This window comes from Protomyctophum parallelum (genome assembly GCF_964188405.1).
Source record: "Protomyctophum parallelum genome assembly, chromosome: 17".
In the NCBI taxonomy this organism is placed as follows: Eukaryota; Metazoa; Chordata; class Actinopteri; order Myctophiformes; family Myctophidae; genus Protomyctophum; species Protomyctophum parallelum.
In genome coordinates, this window is record NC_139719.1 from 26149990 (window position 1) to 26167002 (window position 17013).

The following is a 17013-nucleotide window of genomic DNA, read 5'->3' on the forward strand; positions in this document are numbered from 1 at the left end:
AGTGGGCGCAATAAAGAATTGTTTTGAAACAAGCGTGCAAGCGCTTTTTTTTGTTTTCTGTTCTTTGCTCAGTGCCTTGTCCTACAGTACTTCAGGGTTTTGGTTTTGAATGTGTAAATGATCAGATCAGATCCTCATAGAACTTAATATGGTTAGAGCCTAAAATGTTTGGTCGACCGAAATACATGCAGGGTCCCCGAAATCAACTGACCACCGGTGCACACACACATGCATCAACATCCTTTGTGTAGGCTTAATTGACATTTGCATACAAAATACATACAAATCAGAAAGTGACTTCACACCATTGAAAGTATTTGGTGGTGCCACCTGTCCATTGAAATGAGAAGGAAGTTGTGCATGGGTGGGGCGGTCGTTGTTGTGATATTAACAGTGCCTATAGGATCGGTGGACGGTGGGTCGGTGCCGTTCGACGTCACAACCTAACACCCGGATGTGAGACACATTGTTGCTCTGATCCGCACCAGACTTAGTTGGCACAAACACTGTTCAGGGGAATGCCGTCAGAATAGCTACACCGGAAGTTGTTTAATGTTGTTTAATGCAATCGGATTTCTGTGTGGATGTATGGGCTGCCAAGGCCAGAAAGTAGTTTTTGCCACTCAGTAGGCGTTCCCGCATAACTTCCAGGTATGATGATGTCACACGCATACCCTCTATTCTCTCACGTTTTCCTCGTGACATATACTGTACTACTGTAGTATCTTAGTGGGAAAGATTTACATGTGTTTGTACCGTAATATAACATGGATGTAAGGTTCTATAAAGTAACAGTGCAATTCAGGGGTGACTTATCTGAAAAAGATATTTTCCATGGGTCACCTGAGACAAAAAATGTTTGAGAACCAGTGGTTTGGGCGTCTGCCATAAACTTGACACTTGAAATTGCTCGGTGACCTTTGCTCTAGACTACGCATTACAGACTGAAAATCTACTTATTGTAAATAAGGACATTTGGATTCCTTGAGAACAGTTGCGTAATGTCTTGTGTTCAATCTATCCTATAGGATTTGTGTTCCCGTTGGTGCTAGTGGAGTTGACGCAGGGAGGAAGTAGTGCTCTGAGCCAATAAGAGTGCAGTCACAGTGTCCCCTGTCTGTACAGCTGCAGCTCTCTCAGTGTGCACGCTGCCAAAACGCACAAAGGCCACGTCCATCAGCCATTCAAACCCTCTATACGTCCATCAACCATTCAAACCCTCTGTACTTGTGTAAAACGGAGCTGCCTGGCTCTATACTTGGTCTGCTCTTGCTTCCCTCTACACTTAAATAGCTTCACCGGAAATAGCCGATCTACAAGCTCACAACACGCACCCTTCAGAATATAAGGGGTTCGAGTGGTTCCAAAGAACAGCATTTCCTGCTGCACATTTTATTCACTAATCGGGACAGACTTTGCTCCTTTATGTTTCCAATTATTCCAATTAAACTGCTATTCTTTCTTTGAAGTCTTATTTGTGTCTTCTCTCTTCTCGTTGGTGTGTGGTTGGTCACCAAAACATTTAGTTATGCTGTTTTTGTTTTGTTTCTTGGTGGGAACGGCGCCCATCTTCAGTGAATCTTTTTTCTTCATCTGTTATTTGTCTGCGAGAAATGTTTTTTCCCCCTTCTTTCTCCCCACAGCGGACCCTGTTTGTCCACCTCATTTTGGACTTTCTGTGGGAACTGACTTGTCAATCTATCAATTTCTCATGGAGATTGTTTTGATTTCGAGTCACTTTCCTGATCCAACAATCCAATATTTGATGAGTTGAAGTTAATAGGAGGCAGACGCGAAGGGTTATATAAATATATACCAAAAAAAGTTGCTTTTGGACTTGTTTTTACAGACCTGGTTACTTAGACTTATTTACCTTGCAAAATCTGGCGACACTGCTAGCGATGCACTCGATAGACTTGACAAACTTCAACAAATCGCCCCGATACATTTTGGTTTGTTTGTTTGTTTTATATTTTACACAGTCAGCATTGTGTTGGAATGGCTGACTGAGCTTGTTGTGTGTTGGTGGCTAAATGCTCCTGTGAAAAGGAAGGCATTAAATATTCATTAAGTTCACAGAAGGTTCTATGCATGCTGTTCAGAACTCGGAGTTTCGTGGACGATACTGTATACCATACCAACTGTAGCAAGGCAAAAGTGCAAGGAATAAACACTCAATTTGTTCACTTTTTAACTTAAACATGTTGAAAGTGATGTTGAGCTGTACTAGAGCCTGAGGTTGTATAGTGGGTCTGTACTTGATATTCAAGTCCAGTTGTCTATCGTCTTAATCAGTTGATCCTGTGCTCCACTGGTTGACATCGACTTAGTTATTTGTCTCAAATGGTCAAATCAGGCTTCATGACTTTGGGTGATGAACAATTACCTCATGAATACATGAATACAATTAGTTTTTTTTACAATCTTTTTAAAATCCTTTTAGCATACCTTTTTTGACTGTACTGATTGTATAATCAATCAATCAATCACACACCATTGCATGGTGAAAACGGGTCTCAAAGTCAGACCTTCACATAAACTTGCCAATTATGAATGTGTGTCATCCATCCTAACCTTCTCCTCTCTCCTCACAGCGTGGCGGTGGGGGTCGGTTTCTACGGCAACAGCGAGACCAACGACGGGGTGTACCAGCTGACCTATTCCTTGTACAATGCTAATCACACCCTGGGAGGAGTGGACAGCCTGGTGGGTATAGCATGCACACCCTTCTATTACTACTACTATACTTGTGATGACATAAAACATTTTAGGATGTTAATTTTTACAAATGGCATTTGTAGGTTTCCACCCTAAAGGTTGAGTTAATTGCGCACCGGTGTCAAGCTGCCCTGTGAGCTTGTATTTTGACTATGTTGCGTGTGTGACAGGAGAACCAGTGAGGGCCCACGTTGGGCAAGAGCTTCGCTGTAGTGTAGACTCTACAGCGTAGCTCTTGCCCAGCGTGGGCTACAGTGTAGACTAGTGTATCCTCACAATATCTATTTCTCAAATGTTGCTATACTTTTTTGTGTGCGCACGCACACTCACATGCACGCACACACACAGAGACTTGGACACACGTTGAGATGTGTTTCAGTGGGCTTGCATCAATGCATCAACAGGATGGATGGGACCACATACAGTGACAGTGGATCTGGCTGTGAGACTGTGTTTCATACTGTATAATATACCTACACTATGAGGCCCTGATCTGGGGTCAGAGCTAGACATACAATATGGGCACCCCATTTGTTTGGAACGTATTAACGTTAATAACTTAATGGAATCCCAGTGACAGCCGATGTAGATCAAATCCCAGATGTTTGCAGTCATGCTGATGGGGATTATCTCCTTGTATGACAGACTTTAATGGTAGCCCGGTGGATTTATTCAGTTAAATCCTCCAAACCCATTAATGCCTCACCACATAATATCATAATGGTGTGATTTACACTCTGCTCTGTCTGCAGCTCATCTAATATCAGGTGGTCCTGTCACAATCATAATTGCGTTTTGGGCACATTGAACTATATATTTAAAGCTTTTAGGCGCCGTAAACAACAGTCGCATGTGGCGGATATGACAGATTACTTAAATATAGAAAGAAATTACGTGTATTTATGACATAAATAGATGTGGAAATAGCGTATCTACACGTTTTCAACAGTTCACATTGTGTGAGACGTTGTAAGCTAACGACAATTTTCACTATTGTTGGGAAAATATTTGAACATGTATTCATGAACATTTTCAACATGTTCAATTCGTTGAACATTTTTCAACATGGAAATGATTATGACAAAAATAATTGTGATTATCTTAAATGGGGGTCCTCAGAGTTACTGCAGGAGAGCCGCCAAATCTTTGTGTGATAAGGACTAAAGTTTTTTTCATTAACCACTTAAACCCTAGGATCCCTATTCCGGGGCAAAAATAGCCAATCTAAGTACACATTACACAGCCAGATGTCAAGTTTCAACATGAATCCAATGCTTCATCTCCGGGATGCACACGCAGATCCGACACATCAAAGGTCCGACATGTGTAAACAACAGTTGGACATGCGGTGGAACATGCGCTGCTCCTGTGCTTGCGGTTATGGTTTAGGTTAGGGTTTGAGGTAGGTTGTCGTTCTAATGACAGTTGGACCAATAGTATGTCGGAACTCTCTCTGAGCTAATGAGTTCTTGCCCTGAAAAAACTTTGAAAACCCTTTAATTGTGATCAGTTGATTATGTTGCAGTAATTGTAACAGGCTGTCCTCTGGATTTGTTTTATTTAAAGCTCCAAACCTATTTTTTTTTCTTCAGCACATAATGATGGCACATCAAATAGTGTTATTTTCACCACACTGTCTGAGAGTGCATGAGCTGATCTGCCAGGACAGATCCTCCCATGAAACTAGGCCACAGGTATTACATAATTGCAATTATTTGAGATAATCAAAATATGTTTTTGTATAATTGTCATAAATTACTTTAACTCAAGTACAAATTTGACAGAGCAACTTTCACTTGTAATGGAATAATATTTGACAAGGAGTATCTTGTCCCTGTCGGGTTCAAACCTCATTATGTCCAAAACCTTTTCATGATTCAAATAAAAAAATAGCAAAAGTAGCAGATCCACAAGCTCAAAACATGTCACTTCACACTGTGTTTCCAGCTTGCAGATCTGCTTCTTTTGATGCCTTTGTGTGATGCTGTGGTATGATAAAGTATAGGGTGTTGTTCATTTAAGAAAAATACATAAAAGAATATATGCAGATAAGTGGTTTCTGCCCGACCGCAACGATCTATACTTTGACCCAACTCACCAAGTGCTGGAGGGTTGAGTACTTTGTCCAGCACTCTGGCCCCTTATAGACAGTATAGACTCCTAAGGAGTCTAGTCGTCCTTGGAGCGGGCCGGGGACAAAGAGGCCAGTGTGGCGCACACAGCTCCCTGCCCCTCCCCCTGCACCCACCCACCCACCCCACATAATCAGGCATGAGCCCAGGAGACAAAAGGCTTTGATGGGTATGAACAGGGGCCAAAATGCTGGCTCCCCTGATTGGCAGTTCCTCTTATTGAGATCCTGCATTGAAGTGCTTCTCAATCTCATCCACAACAATGGTCCCATTTGGCTTTTGGCCCGCCACATAAAGCCTCCTTTCCCCCCTGTGTGTGCAGGGAGCGTCCAGAGACCAATGAACTGAGCCGGATGTATACTTCATCATACGACAGTGATCGCTGGCACAAATGGGCGATCTACAAGCCTGCAACGTGCCGCATCCGCGACGCCTCGCGGGCTTGTAGATTGGCTAATTTCCTGCCGCACGACACCGCTGTACAACGGAGGATAAATATAGGCATTTGCATGCAAACGGTGGCTGTGTAAGAGCGGAAGGAAGGGAGAGAACTCAGACCCCTCATTATCAGCGCGGACCTTTTCTCAGCTCCTGATTAAGACATGGATTAGTTCTGGTCTGGACCGTATGCTGATCGTGCGCGTGCACTGCACGTGCGTGTATGTGTGCTCTGGGATGTGAGGTATCAAAAATACATACATGTACCACAAGGGGAGGTAAATGTAACTTCCCGTAGAAATGAGGTGTCATTCAACGCCATCATTTTTCCTTTTCACTCCTTTGTACATACAGTGTTTGTATTTGATAATGACGTGTTATAATTTGTTATGCTATGAATGGAATACATAGGACCACGATGGAAGTCCATTATAGTCCCCATGGGCTTTTTCTTTTTTTTGCCTTCCTTTTAGACTTAAAGATGGAGTACTTTTTTGAGTGGTGCAACCACTCCTACAACCAGCAATGTCCGTGTGTACTTATGTGTATCTGAGCACCAGTATATGACTATTAGTACCAGTAGGGGCGCTGTGCCACAAACGGAGAGAGAGATAGTGCTGCTCTGTTGCCTCCTAATGAGAGAGAGAGGGAGAGAAGGAGGGGGGGGGGGGGGGGGTGGGGAGAGGGGAGTTGCACCACTCAGTTCACACATTTGTGATTTTTGTTTTGTACGTGTATATACACCCCCAGGTGTGGTTATAATATTCAAATAATGCGTCTTCCCTGTGTATTTGTGGTTTCTTCCTGAAAGCTCATAGCCTTTGAGTCCAAAAGGCCCATCCGAAATACCACAACGTTCGTGACATCACAATACCATCCTCTCCCCTAAACCCTCCACCTTTAACATATAACAACAGCTGTTGGTGTGGCTTCAGTTCAGGTGGGTCACCTCACCAGACCACCCACCACTTAATGAACTGGTGAGTGTGGCCACATGAAAACACAATTTTAACACTTTCTGTACACTTTTCAGAAAATAAATCTTCCTCCTAGTATAATCATAATACCCGATGATCATGTTTTAGGGGGGTAAAAATCACAGCACTCCATCTTCAATATGCCCTACTGTATATTAAAACATTCAATCAAAAAAACACAAGCACGCTCAGTAGGTAGAGCGGCCGCTTGGGGAATCGATCCCTGTCTCGCAAGACTCTCAACCCCTAGCAGCTGCTCGCCACGAGGCTGTTGGTGCCAGTGGAGTGTGATTGTGTGTGTGAATTTGCGTGTGAATAGGTAAGTGATAATGTGAATGAGTGAACCATGGCAAATTTGGCAATTACCATTTACGCTCGCACAGATGCACACTCTCTCCCAGGCTCCAAATGTATAGGGCAGAAACCTCTTGTCTCCAAATTCAACGTTTTAGTTTTTTTTACTTGATCATACTACACCGTCGCACAACAAAAATCTAAAGTAGCAGATCTACAATCTCAAAACGCGTTTTGAGCTTGTACATACTTTTTTCTATTTTTTAATTTGAATCCTGAAAAGTAACTATTTTGGATGTATGATGTTTCCAGCCGACAGAGACAATAATCTGACAGCACAGGTCCACAAACTGTGCAAACTAACTGGGGGCCAATGGTTTCACACACACAGAGACGCCAGAACGCCGTGAACAACACTGCTAAACGGGGGAAGCTGTTTAATGCCTTATCTGTGCCGTGATGTCATTTGATGTGGTATTTGAAGTGTCCAGGCTAATAATACAGTCCATTGTTTGCGGTGGTGACTGTCTGCATGCAGGCTGCCAGCAGGCCCACTGCGGAGGAGGAGGTCATGTCCGGGTCAGTCAGCGAGCGGTCAACCAGAGAGCTAACACTGGCTGAGGCGCAGGCCACACCGGCATAATTACAAACATAATATTGTTGCTGTCGGGCAGAAACCTTGTAACTCCATGTTCAAAATGTCTTTCTTTTTTCGTCAATTAATGCCCTAGCAGCGTCAGCCAAAAGTTGTGAAAATAGCCGATCTACCTGCTCGGCTATATGTTTTGGAAAGATTTTTTAGGTGTGTGAGTTTTATAAATATTGAACCAATCGAAATTATTAACAGGAGCTTGTGACTTTAATAATAAGCAGATTGGATCCCTGGGAAGTGTGTGTTTTTGTGCGTGCGTGCGTGCGAGCGAGCGTGCGCACTGTGTATGCATGACTGAGTACATTCATCATGTACTTAATTTGCACTTGCATAATGTCTGAGGACGACCTAGAGAGACATGGTATCAATGAATCAATGTGGAAAGAATACTAATATATTTTATTTTTATCAATTATTCCGGTTAACCACTCAATTACTTTGTCACACACAAATGGCACAAATAGCTGATCTACAAGCTTGTAGATCGGTCATTTTCACCATATACTTTTTTTAAATTTAAAATCGATTATTGATTGAAAATAGATATATTAGTAGGCCTACATACACGCAAGGGCTCTTCCTTGTGGGGAACATATTAATGGCCAAACGAGGTATGATAGTCTATGAAACCCGGTAGCATTACGTGCTGTTCTCTAATAATGTCTCACATAACTCTGTCTGTATCCTCACTTCATGATATCTTGACGTGCAGTCGTGAAAACAGCTTTGACATCTTTAACACCAGTGTCTGAACAGGCCAGACACCGTTGAGTTGCATGACTAATGGACACTTATTCCACTCTCCTCTCTCTCTCTACTCGTGAGTGGGCAATTAGTAGGCTACAAAAAAAAACGAAAAGTGAAAGTGCTATACTATAGCGCTGAGCAGCCGGGAGGCCAGAGCTATTGGTTTAAAGCGCTCTCACATCTCCACTCTAAAAGGCAGTTGTGGATTTGTAGAGGAATTCAAGTCCAGCTGAATTGGTCTCTTTTAATGGCTGCGCCTCGTAGCGTTTATGGCTAACCACTCTGTGCAGTGTTGCGTTCCCACTTCCTTGGTGGTGGACATAACAAAGAACTTTTACTTATGTAGTGTTGTGTTGCGTTCCCCCACTTCCTCATGGTGAACATCACAAAGAACTTTTACTTGAAGCAGTGGCTCAGGTGGTAGAGTCGCTGCTTGGGAGCCGGAAGGTTCCCACTCCAGTTCCATCCCGGCTCCCCCCAGAGTTAGTGCCAAAGTGTCCTTGTGCAAGACACTGAACCCCTAATTGCTTCCGATGAGCAGATTGGTGCCTTGCATGGTTTCCTCCTCCGCCGTGTGTGTGTGTGAGTGTGTGTGTGTGTGTGTGAGAGAGTTGAGTATTTGTATATTTTTTTATACTTTCCAAAGTATGACTTTCACTCCACCTCATTTCAAAGACAAATGTTGATATTTTCACTCCACTACATTTCTAGTAACGGAAAAAGTACATGATTAACTACTTAAGTTCTATTTCAGAGATAGCAGATAACTGAAAATGTATGGGGAATCTTTTAATTTGGGGGCTAAATATGTTTCAACACATTGATATTAAAAATAACATTTATTTTATAATTTTCACCTTTGAAGACTTTAATATTTGTTTTATCATATACTTTAGAATACTATATTATTAATGCATATTTGACTGAGCAACTTTCACTTGTAGTTGAGTATTATTTGACCAGGAGTGTCTATACTTTGACTCAAGTACTGAAGTCCAGTACTTTGACCACTCTGTATAGTGCTGCGTTCCCCACTTCCTTAATCTTGGTTGAGAACCAGCTGCGTGTTTCGGCGGTCTACACGCAGCTGGTTGTCGGATTTAACGCCTTTTTTAATGTTTGTTATTTTGTCTCCAAAGTCATAAATGCCTCTGTAAACACTTCTCCTGGACTTCCCTGGTTTTGGCCGCTGATAAAGCTTTTAGTGTTGTTGTGTTATTCCCACTTCCCCGCTGGAGTGTGTTGGACGGCATGTGTCTCTGTCTGTCTCTGCCAAGGTCGTTATCCTTTTGTTTTTGTTTTTAAATTCCTTTTTAAACCAGATTAAAAAAAAATGTTCTTCTTCTTTTTTTCAAGACACGCACACTGGTGCGTTTCTTCGGCTGAATATCGGCGCGAATTTTGGAGGACGGAAAAGAAAATCGACCTCACTTTGTCAATTTGCACACTGTCCGTGTGCAAACTGTCGACTGTCATCCGTATACATTTTCTTTTGGGCCAGGGTCGATTTTCTCAGTTTTCCGCGGCGGTCATGGGGTGTTGGTGACAGGCTGACAGCTAGTGATAGCCTACTACTTTTGGATCTGCAAAACGCAGCGAAATAAAAAACGCTCCAGTGTGCAACCACCTTTTCATTTAGCTTAGTTTGCATTAGTTTATTTTGTTTGAATAGTATAGCTTGAATATAATATCGTCTGTCTGGTGGAAACCTCATAATTATGTCCAATACAGTACATTTTCATGATTCAAATGCAAAAGTAGCAGATCTACAAGCTCAAAATGTGTCTCTTCGCGCCGCATTTCAAGCTTGTGGACCTGCTACTTTTGATGCTTTTGCAGTCCTTTATGAAAAAAACAAAACACAAAAAGTTAGAATATGGATATAGGAGATTTCTGCCCGACAGCAATGATATATATATATATATATATATATATATATATATATATATATACACATTTGTCAGAGGTGAGATTCGCACTATTGAATATTCATAAAACATATTGTGCAGTGAATACTCATCCGACCAAAGGATCCATTTGTGCACTCTCAGAGTTAAATTAATCTCACAATGTGTTGAAAGACAAAATAAGGGAAGCACAGGAAGAATGAGCGCTTCCGCTCCGGTGATGTGCTAAACGTGGCGGGGTGAGGTGGTCTCCATCTTGAGGGTCTACAGAGGCACTTTAGAGCCGTGTTCCATTTCACACTCCAGCTCTTCCATTCAACTTTAATTGCACAGAAGCCTCCATATCTGTCACAGAGCTGCAGGAATCAGTCACAGCTCACGGAGAGGCCATGTTCATAGCGCTTGAAGACCGTCTCCCAGCTGACAGCTGTGTATATACATTCAGGGTATCGTGTGTGGGTTACCCTGCCTTTCCCCAGAGTTGTGAAATAAGTGACTTATGTAGTTGAATAGTCCGACTGCAGGTGGCCAGCAAACCAAGTCCCCCAAATCCCCTATTTTTTATGCGTTTTGTTTTTTATTCTCTTATCACTGTTTGTATCTCTTTTTTTCTGTATGTCATACTGTATGCCACTGCTATTTGTCTGTCTGTCTGTCTGTCTGTCTGTCTGTCTGTCTGTCTGTCTGTCTGTCTGTCTGTCTGTCTGTCTGTCTGTCTGTCTGTCTGTCTGTCTGTCTGTCTGTCTGTCAGACCTCCTCCTTGGAAATGGTATTACTCTGATTGGTCCCGAGGACTTGCATGCAGAGCTACTTCATGTCAAGCTCCATTGTTTATTTGAGCCACATACCACCGTTTGATGAGGTTTAGCCTCTCATACCAAACACGTCCAATATTTTGTTATTTTTGGTTAGGATTTTGTCCACAATTCAATGCTGTATTAATGTGGTGCCATAGGACTGATGACAGGAAAACGTTGAACAAAATAACAATAACGGGCAAAGGTTGAACAAAATAACAATTCTTCTGTAATTGCGTATAGACTTCTTGTAAATTAAGTAATGCAGGTGTTTAGCAATACTTTAACTCCTGAAAGCTTAAAATGAAACCAAGTGGACCCGTAATGACCACTGATGCAGAGGATCAGAGTGGATAGTGATTAGAGAAGACGTGCTGTGTCCTCAGGCTCTGCAGATAAGATGCTCACTGAGCAGCCAAAGAACAGTCACAGCATCTCATCAGTTGGCAGTGGTGGAATGTAACCTATTAAGTACTTTAGTTTAAGTTACTTTCACTTAATTTAGTGCTGTGCTTGAGTACACATTTTAGGGACTTTTGCTTTACTTGAGTAGTTCCATTTTTCAAGACATTAGACTTTAGACTCCATTGCATTGTACTTTTTACTCCACTACCGTTGTTTGAAGATTTTAGTTTACAGTTACTTTGTAGAGTAAAAAATAAATAATGCTGTAGTACATCTTCCACCACTGGCGGTTGGAGCTGCCATGGGCGATCAGATGAGAGAACGACACACTGTACTCCCATGTCTCTCTGCCGCGCTGCTGCTGCTGCGGCTGCGCTTTTCTGTGGCAGGCAAGTTCAAGTTAAGAGCCAGGGAACTGTGATCCCTGTGGCGCTGTCGCAATCAGTGGTGCGTAGCGCCCATCTGGATTTGGCCTTGGCACTTTTCAAAACACACATTTTCTTGTGTCATCCTGTTTATTTTCTTATAGTTTGTCCTCAGTGCTTCTATCCGCTATGTTACCCGTCATGCTCTGCCTGTCGCTTTGCTCTCTGTTACGAGACTGTTACGAGTCTTCCAGGAGATATTATATAAAAGCAAACTTTATACACTGTACGCTCAACGTTTATAGACTTTTTTTTCCTTCTTTCTTCTTCTTATGTGATAGTATTTTTGTGTGTGATACACTGAGATTGTTATGTCTAATATTGTTGTCGATGCATTTTAATGGCTTGGGTCTGTTAAAAAGTTATTCAGTCATATTTATTATTGTTATTATTATTGGCCTACTGTCTGTAGGCCACCCTCCCTAACCTCTCTCTTTCTCTGCTCTTCCTCTGTGTTTTCTCTCTGGGACCCCCACCCTCCCTAACCTCTCTCTTTCTCTGCTCTTCCTCTGTGTTGTCTCTCTGGGACCCCCACCCTCCCTAACCTCTCTCTTTCTCTGCTCTTCCTCTGTGTTTTCTCTCTGGGACCCCCACCCTCCCTAACCTCTCTCTTTCTCTGCTCTTCCTCTGTGTTTTCTCTCTGGGACCCCCACCCTCCCTAACCTCTCTCTTTCTCTGCTCTTCCTCTGTGTTGTCTCTCTTGGACCCCCACCCTCCCTAACCTCTCTCTTTCTCTGCTCTTCCTCTGTGTTTTCTCTCTGGGACCCCCACCCTCCCTAACATCTCTCTCTTTCTCTGCTCTTCCTCTGTGTTGTCTCTCTGGGACCCCCACCCTCCCTAACATCTCTCTCTTTCTCTGCTCTTCCTCTGTGTTGTCTCTCTGGGACCCCCACCCTCCCTAACATCTCTCTCTTTCTCTGCTCTTCCTCTGTGTTGTCTCTCTTGGACCCCCACCCTCCCTAACATCTCTCTCTTTCTCTGCTCTTCCTCTGTGTTGTCTCTCTGGGACCCCCACCCTCCCTAACCTCTCTCTTTCTCTGCTCTTCCTCTGTGTTGTCTCTCTTGGACCCCCACCCTCCCTAACCTCTCTCTTTCTCTGCTCTTCCTCTGTGTTGTCTCTCTGGGACCCCCACCCTCCCTAACATCTCTCTCTTTCTCTGCTCTTCCTCTGTGTTGTCTCTCTTGGACCCCCACCCTCCCTAACCTCTCTCTTTCTCTGCTCTTCCTCTGTGTTGTCTCTCTTGGACCCCCACCCTCCCTAACATCTCTCTCTTTCTCTGCTCTTCCTCTGTGTTGTCTCTCTTGGACCCCCACCCTCCCTAACATCTCTCTCTTTCTCTGCTCTTCCTCTGTGTTGTCTCTCTTGGACCCCCACCCTCCCTAACCTCTCTCTTTCTCTGCTCTTCCTCTGTGTTTTCTCTCTGGGACCCCCACCCTCCCTAACCTCTCTCTTTCTCTGCTCTTCCTCTGTGTTGTCTCTCTTGGACCCCCACCCTCCCTAACCTCTCTCTTTCTCTGCTCTTCCTCTGTGTTTTCTCTCTGGGACCCCCACCCTCCCTAACATCTCTCTCTTTCTCTGCTCTTCCTCTGTGTTGTCTCTCTGGGACCCCCACCCTCCCTAACATCTCTCTCTTTCTCTGCTCTTCCTCTGTGTTGTCTCTCTGGGACCCCCACCCTCCCTAACATCTCTCTCTTTCTCTGCTCTTCCTCTGTGTTGTCTCTCTTGGACCCCCACCCTCCCTAACATCTCTCTCTTTCTCTGCTCTTCCTCTGTGTTGTCTCTCTGGGACCCCCACCCTCCCTAACCTCTCTCTTTCTCTGCTCTTCCTCTGTGTTGTCTCTCTTGGACCCCCACCCTCCCTAACCTCTCTCTTTCTCTGCTCTTCCTCTGTGTTGTCTCTCTGGGACCCCCACCCTCCCTAACATCTCTCTCTTTCTCTGCTCTTCCTCTGTGTTGTCTCTCTTGGACCCCCACCCTCCCTAACCTCTCTCTTTCTCTGCTCTTCCTCTGTGTTGTCTCTCTTGGACCCCCACCCTCCCTAACATCTCTCTCTTTCTCTGCTCTTCCTCTGTGTTGTCTCTCTTGGACCCCCACCCTCCCTAACATCTCTCTCTTTCTCTGTTCTTCCTCTGTGTTTTCTTGCCATCGGCGGTCTAGCAGCACCACACAGGCCACAGAAAACCGGCTAATTACTTCCACCCAACTTCTCCTCCTCCTCCTCTCGGCTCCTCCATGAGCCCCCCACGCCCACCCCCTCCCCTGCGAAACAAACAAACACGGCAAACAATGAGTCGTCTCCGTGGTGAATGCCAAGTACTCCGGCTCCGAAGGAGTGCGGGCACTTATTACCCTGCTTTTTTAATGATCAAATAGCGGGATGCCTCTACTCATGAATGCCACGGTATATCCCTGTAAAAAACATTTCCCTGGAAGCAAGGAAGGAACGTTATGTCGTAATTAAGCCTATGGTAAATGGGCCACTCGTTTGTGTACAGTACATGCACTACTATACGCATAGTCGCATACACATTGTGTGTGTGTGTGTGTGTGTGTGTGTGTGTGTGTGTGTGTGTGTGTGTGTGTGTGCCCAAATAAACTACTACATTTTACAAAAAAGCCCAAAAACCTGCAACCCGCAACTACGAATTATTGTAAGTAAGTAACTTTGATTGACAGATGCTAGTGATATATATATATACTGTATATACAGTATATCTTGGTTGTGTTTTTGTTACTTGTAGTTGTTGTTTTCTTGACCACAAATGTACCGAATGCATGTTGTTTGACAGATGCTAGGTTCATTGTTTACTTGCTATGCATGGTTTCTTTGAGGCACTGCACTGCATTGTTTTTGTACTAGACTAGACTAGCTCTTCTTATACGTATCTTAAACACTTGTAAGTAGATCTGGCCTGTATCTGTAATTACCTGTAATTATCCTAAACTGTAATTGTAAATTGTCTGCGATTTGATTGTCTGCGGGGATACATATGTGTCTGATTATACAGCAGAAACCTGTGAATACATGTCTCGTTGTTGCACTATACTGTATGGTGTCATGTTGATGTGGGGGCAGGCGTCTAAAGCTATACTGTATGGTGTCATGTTGATGTGGGGGCAGGCGTCTAAAGCTATACTGTATGGTGTCATTTTGATGTGGGGGCAGGCGTCTAAAGCTATACTGTATGGTGTCATGTTGATGTGGGGGCAGGCGTCTAAAGCTATACTGTATGGTGTCATTTTGATGTGGGGGCAGGCGTCTAAAGCTATACTGTATGGTGTCATTTTGATGTGGGGGCAGGCGTCTAAAGCTATACTGTATGGTGTCATTTTGATGTGGGGGCAGGCGTCTAAAGCTATACTTTGCGGGTGGCTGTTCCACACCGAAAATAGCAGATCTACAAATCGGTTATAAATCAGGCTTAAGAAATCAAAAAGCAGTCACATAATACCTATAACTCACCCAATAGCACGCACACATGCACGCACGCAAGCTCACACACTCACACACACACACACACACACACACACACACACACACACACACACACACACACACACACACACACACACACACACACACACCCCTACCTTTGGCCATACTTTTGGTGTTTTTCAATTTGGAGCCGTTTACTGAATCCGCTCTCCCCACCACGCTAGACGCTATACTGTTATTGTTATCGTATTTTTGGTTGAGTTCTCACAAGGAGGCGAGACAGGATTATACCACACACACATTTCACTCACTCACTCACGCATGTATGCAAGCAAGCACAAGCACGCACGTGTGCACACACGTGTCACACACGCAAGTGCACACCGTTGGCCAGTGTGCACGGCAGCTTCCGCGCTGAGCAGGTGGTTGTGTGTTGTGTTGGGGGGGGGGGGGGGGGGGGGGGGGGATGTTTGTCAACTTGTCAGCCCTTCCCAACATTTATTCAAACAGGCAACAGACAAATTAGTTTTAATTTGTTTCAGATTATATATTTTTATTAGTTTTAGTGTTGGTTAAAGTTTTAGCTCTTAATTATTACAAATTAGGCCAATCTCTAAATTGAAGACTCCCACGATCGATTAGTCGACTAATTGACTAATCGAGGTCAGCCCTAATAATAACCCTGCCCTGTGCCTCTCTCTCTCCCCCCCAGGTGGCGGGCACCATGGGCAGCATGGAGAGTGGCATGCAGATGCACCTGGCCCGGCTGGACGAGATCCTGGCCACGCGGGGCGACTACGTGCAGACGCTGCGCTTCATGCAGACCATGGTGGACAACGTGGTCAAGCAGCTGCTGGGCATCCCCGACTGGGAGGAGGCCAAGGTGGACCTGGCCGCGGTCGCCGACCAGACCGCGCACGTCGAGTACTACAGGTATAGGTGGCGCTACAGCAGCCCGCCACGATGCTTTGATAACATTTGAGTTTAACCACATAGACCCTCTATACACATATTACCGTACTTGGTGCGCTCCTTTTCTACATCAAATGTCTTCGCCAAAAATGGCTGATCTACAAGCTCACAACATGCCGTGACACGTTATGAACTTATAGATCAGATATTTTTTACCCTCAAGAGGGTTTCTGGGGGTTCAAGTGATTAAACGTCAAGTACCGTATAAGCTTATTTTCAATTTGTCATAAATGGAAACCAATATTCTCTCAAGTTTTCCTTGTGGCATTCTGTATTTTATGTAGAGTCATATGACATAACTGTAAGTTGCTGTAAAGTTACAATGTAATTCAGGGGTGCCGCGTGCCCTGGGCCAAACATGTTTGAGGACCTACTGTATGTGCTACAGGCTACAGCATGTTTTTATTACTCGTGAGGACATTAACATTCGTCGTGAGCTTATATGTCTGCTATTTTAGGTGCACCATACCAGTCCAGCATGTAAGTAGGTATAAATCAAGCATAACTCCAACCATATAGATGTAACCTCTAAAATAAATGCTTAATCATATAACCCTAACCCCCAACCTGAATTCGGAGGCCTGGATATTACAGGTAGCTGGTAGCCTATCTACAGCTTATATTATCTATATTATCTGCAACTGCTGTTATATGTATCTGTCATTTTCGGTGCATAACATCCGCATTGCAACTAAACTTATACTAAAGTATAATTTATGCTTCAGAGGCGTCCCACTAGCGGGCCACCAACAGTGCCCACATTCACCGCAGCATGTTCCATGTTGCATGCATGGACGAATTTGGTCTGCGACTGTGTCTGTCAGTCTCCCCTCTGCACATCATAGCCTCAGTATATTCATGCAATGTGGCTGCAATGGATGCATCAGCCACTTTGGCTGTGGTGCTCTGTCTCGCAGTGTGGCATACACGTGTGCATCTCTTCTCTCCATATGGCTACTAATGTAATCCTCAGCAACTAACCTATCCATCATGCATCTGCAGCCGTGCACTAAAAGGGCCCAATGATATAGTGCTGTGATCTAAAAAAGGTGTTTAAATATTGAACCCTTGAGAGACTGCCAAGTGAGTGAATCAAATATTTACCCCACGCC

General features: G+C 44.0%; 1 protein-coding gene across 2 annotated transcripts in view; it reads left to right on the forward strand.

The window, feature by feature from the left end:
* Nucleotides 1–17013, forward strand: part of LOC310874294 (protein tweety homolog 2-like) — a 106048-nt gene that overhangs the window by 53856 nt on the left and 35179 nt on the right. For both annotated transcript variants that reach the window (XM_083787042.1, XM_083787041.1), the window contains exons 4-5: nucleotides 2595–2706; nucleotides 15642–15862. In XM_083787042.1, coding sequence (XP_083643168.1) covers nucleotides 2595–2706; nucleotides 15642–15862 — 333 coding nt within the window. The remainder of the gene's footprint in view (nucleotides 1–2594; nucleotides 2707–15641; nucleotides 15863–17013) is intronic.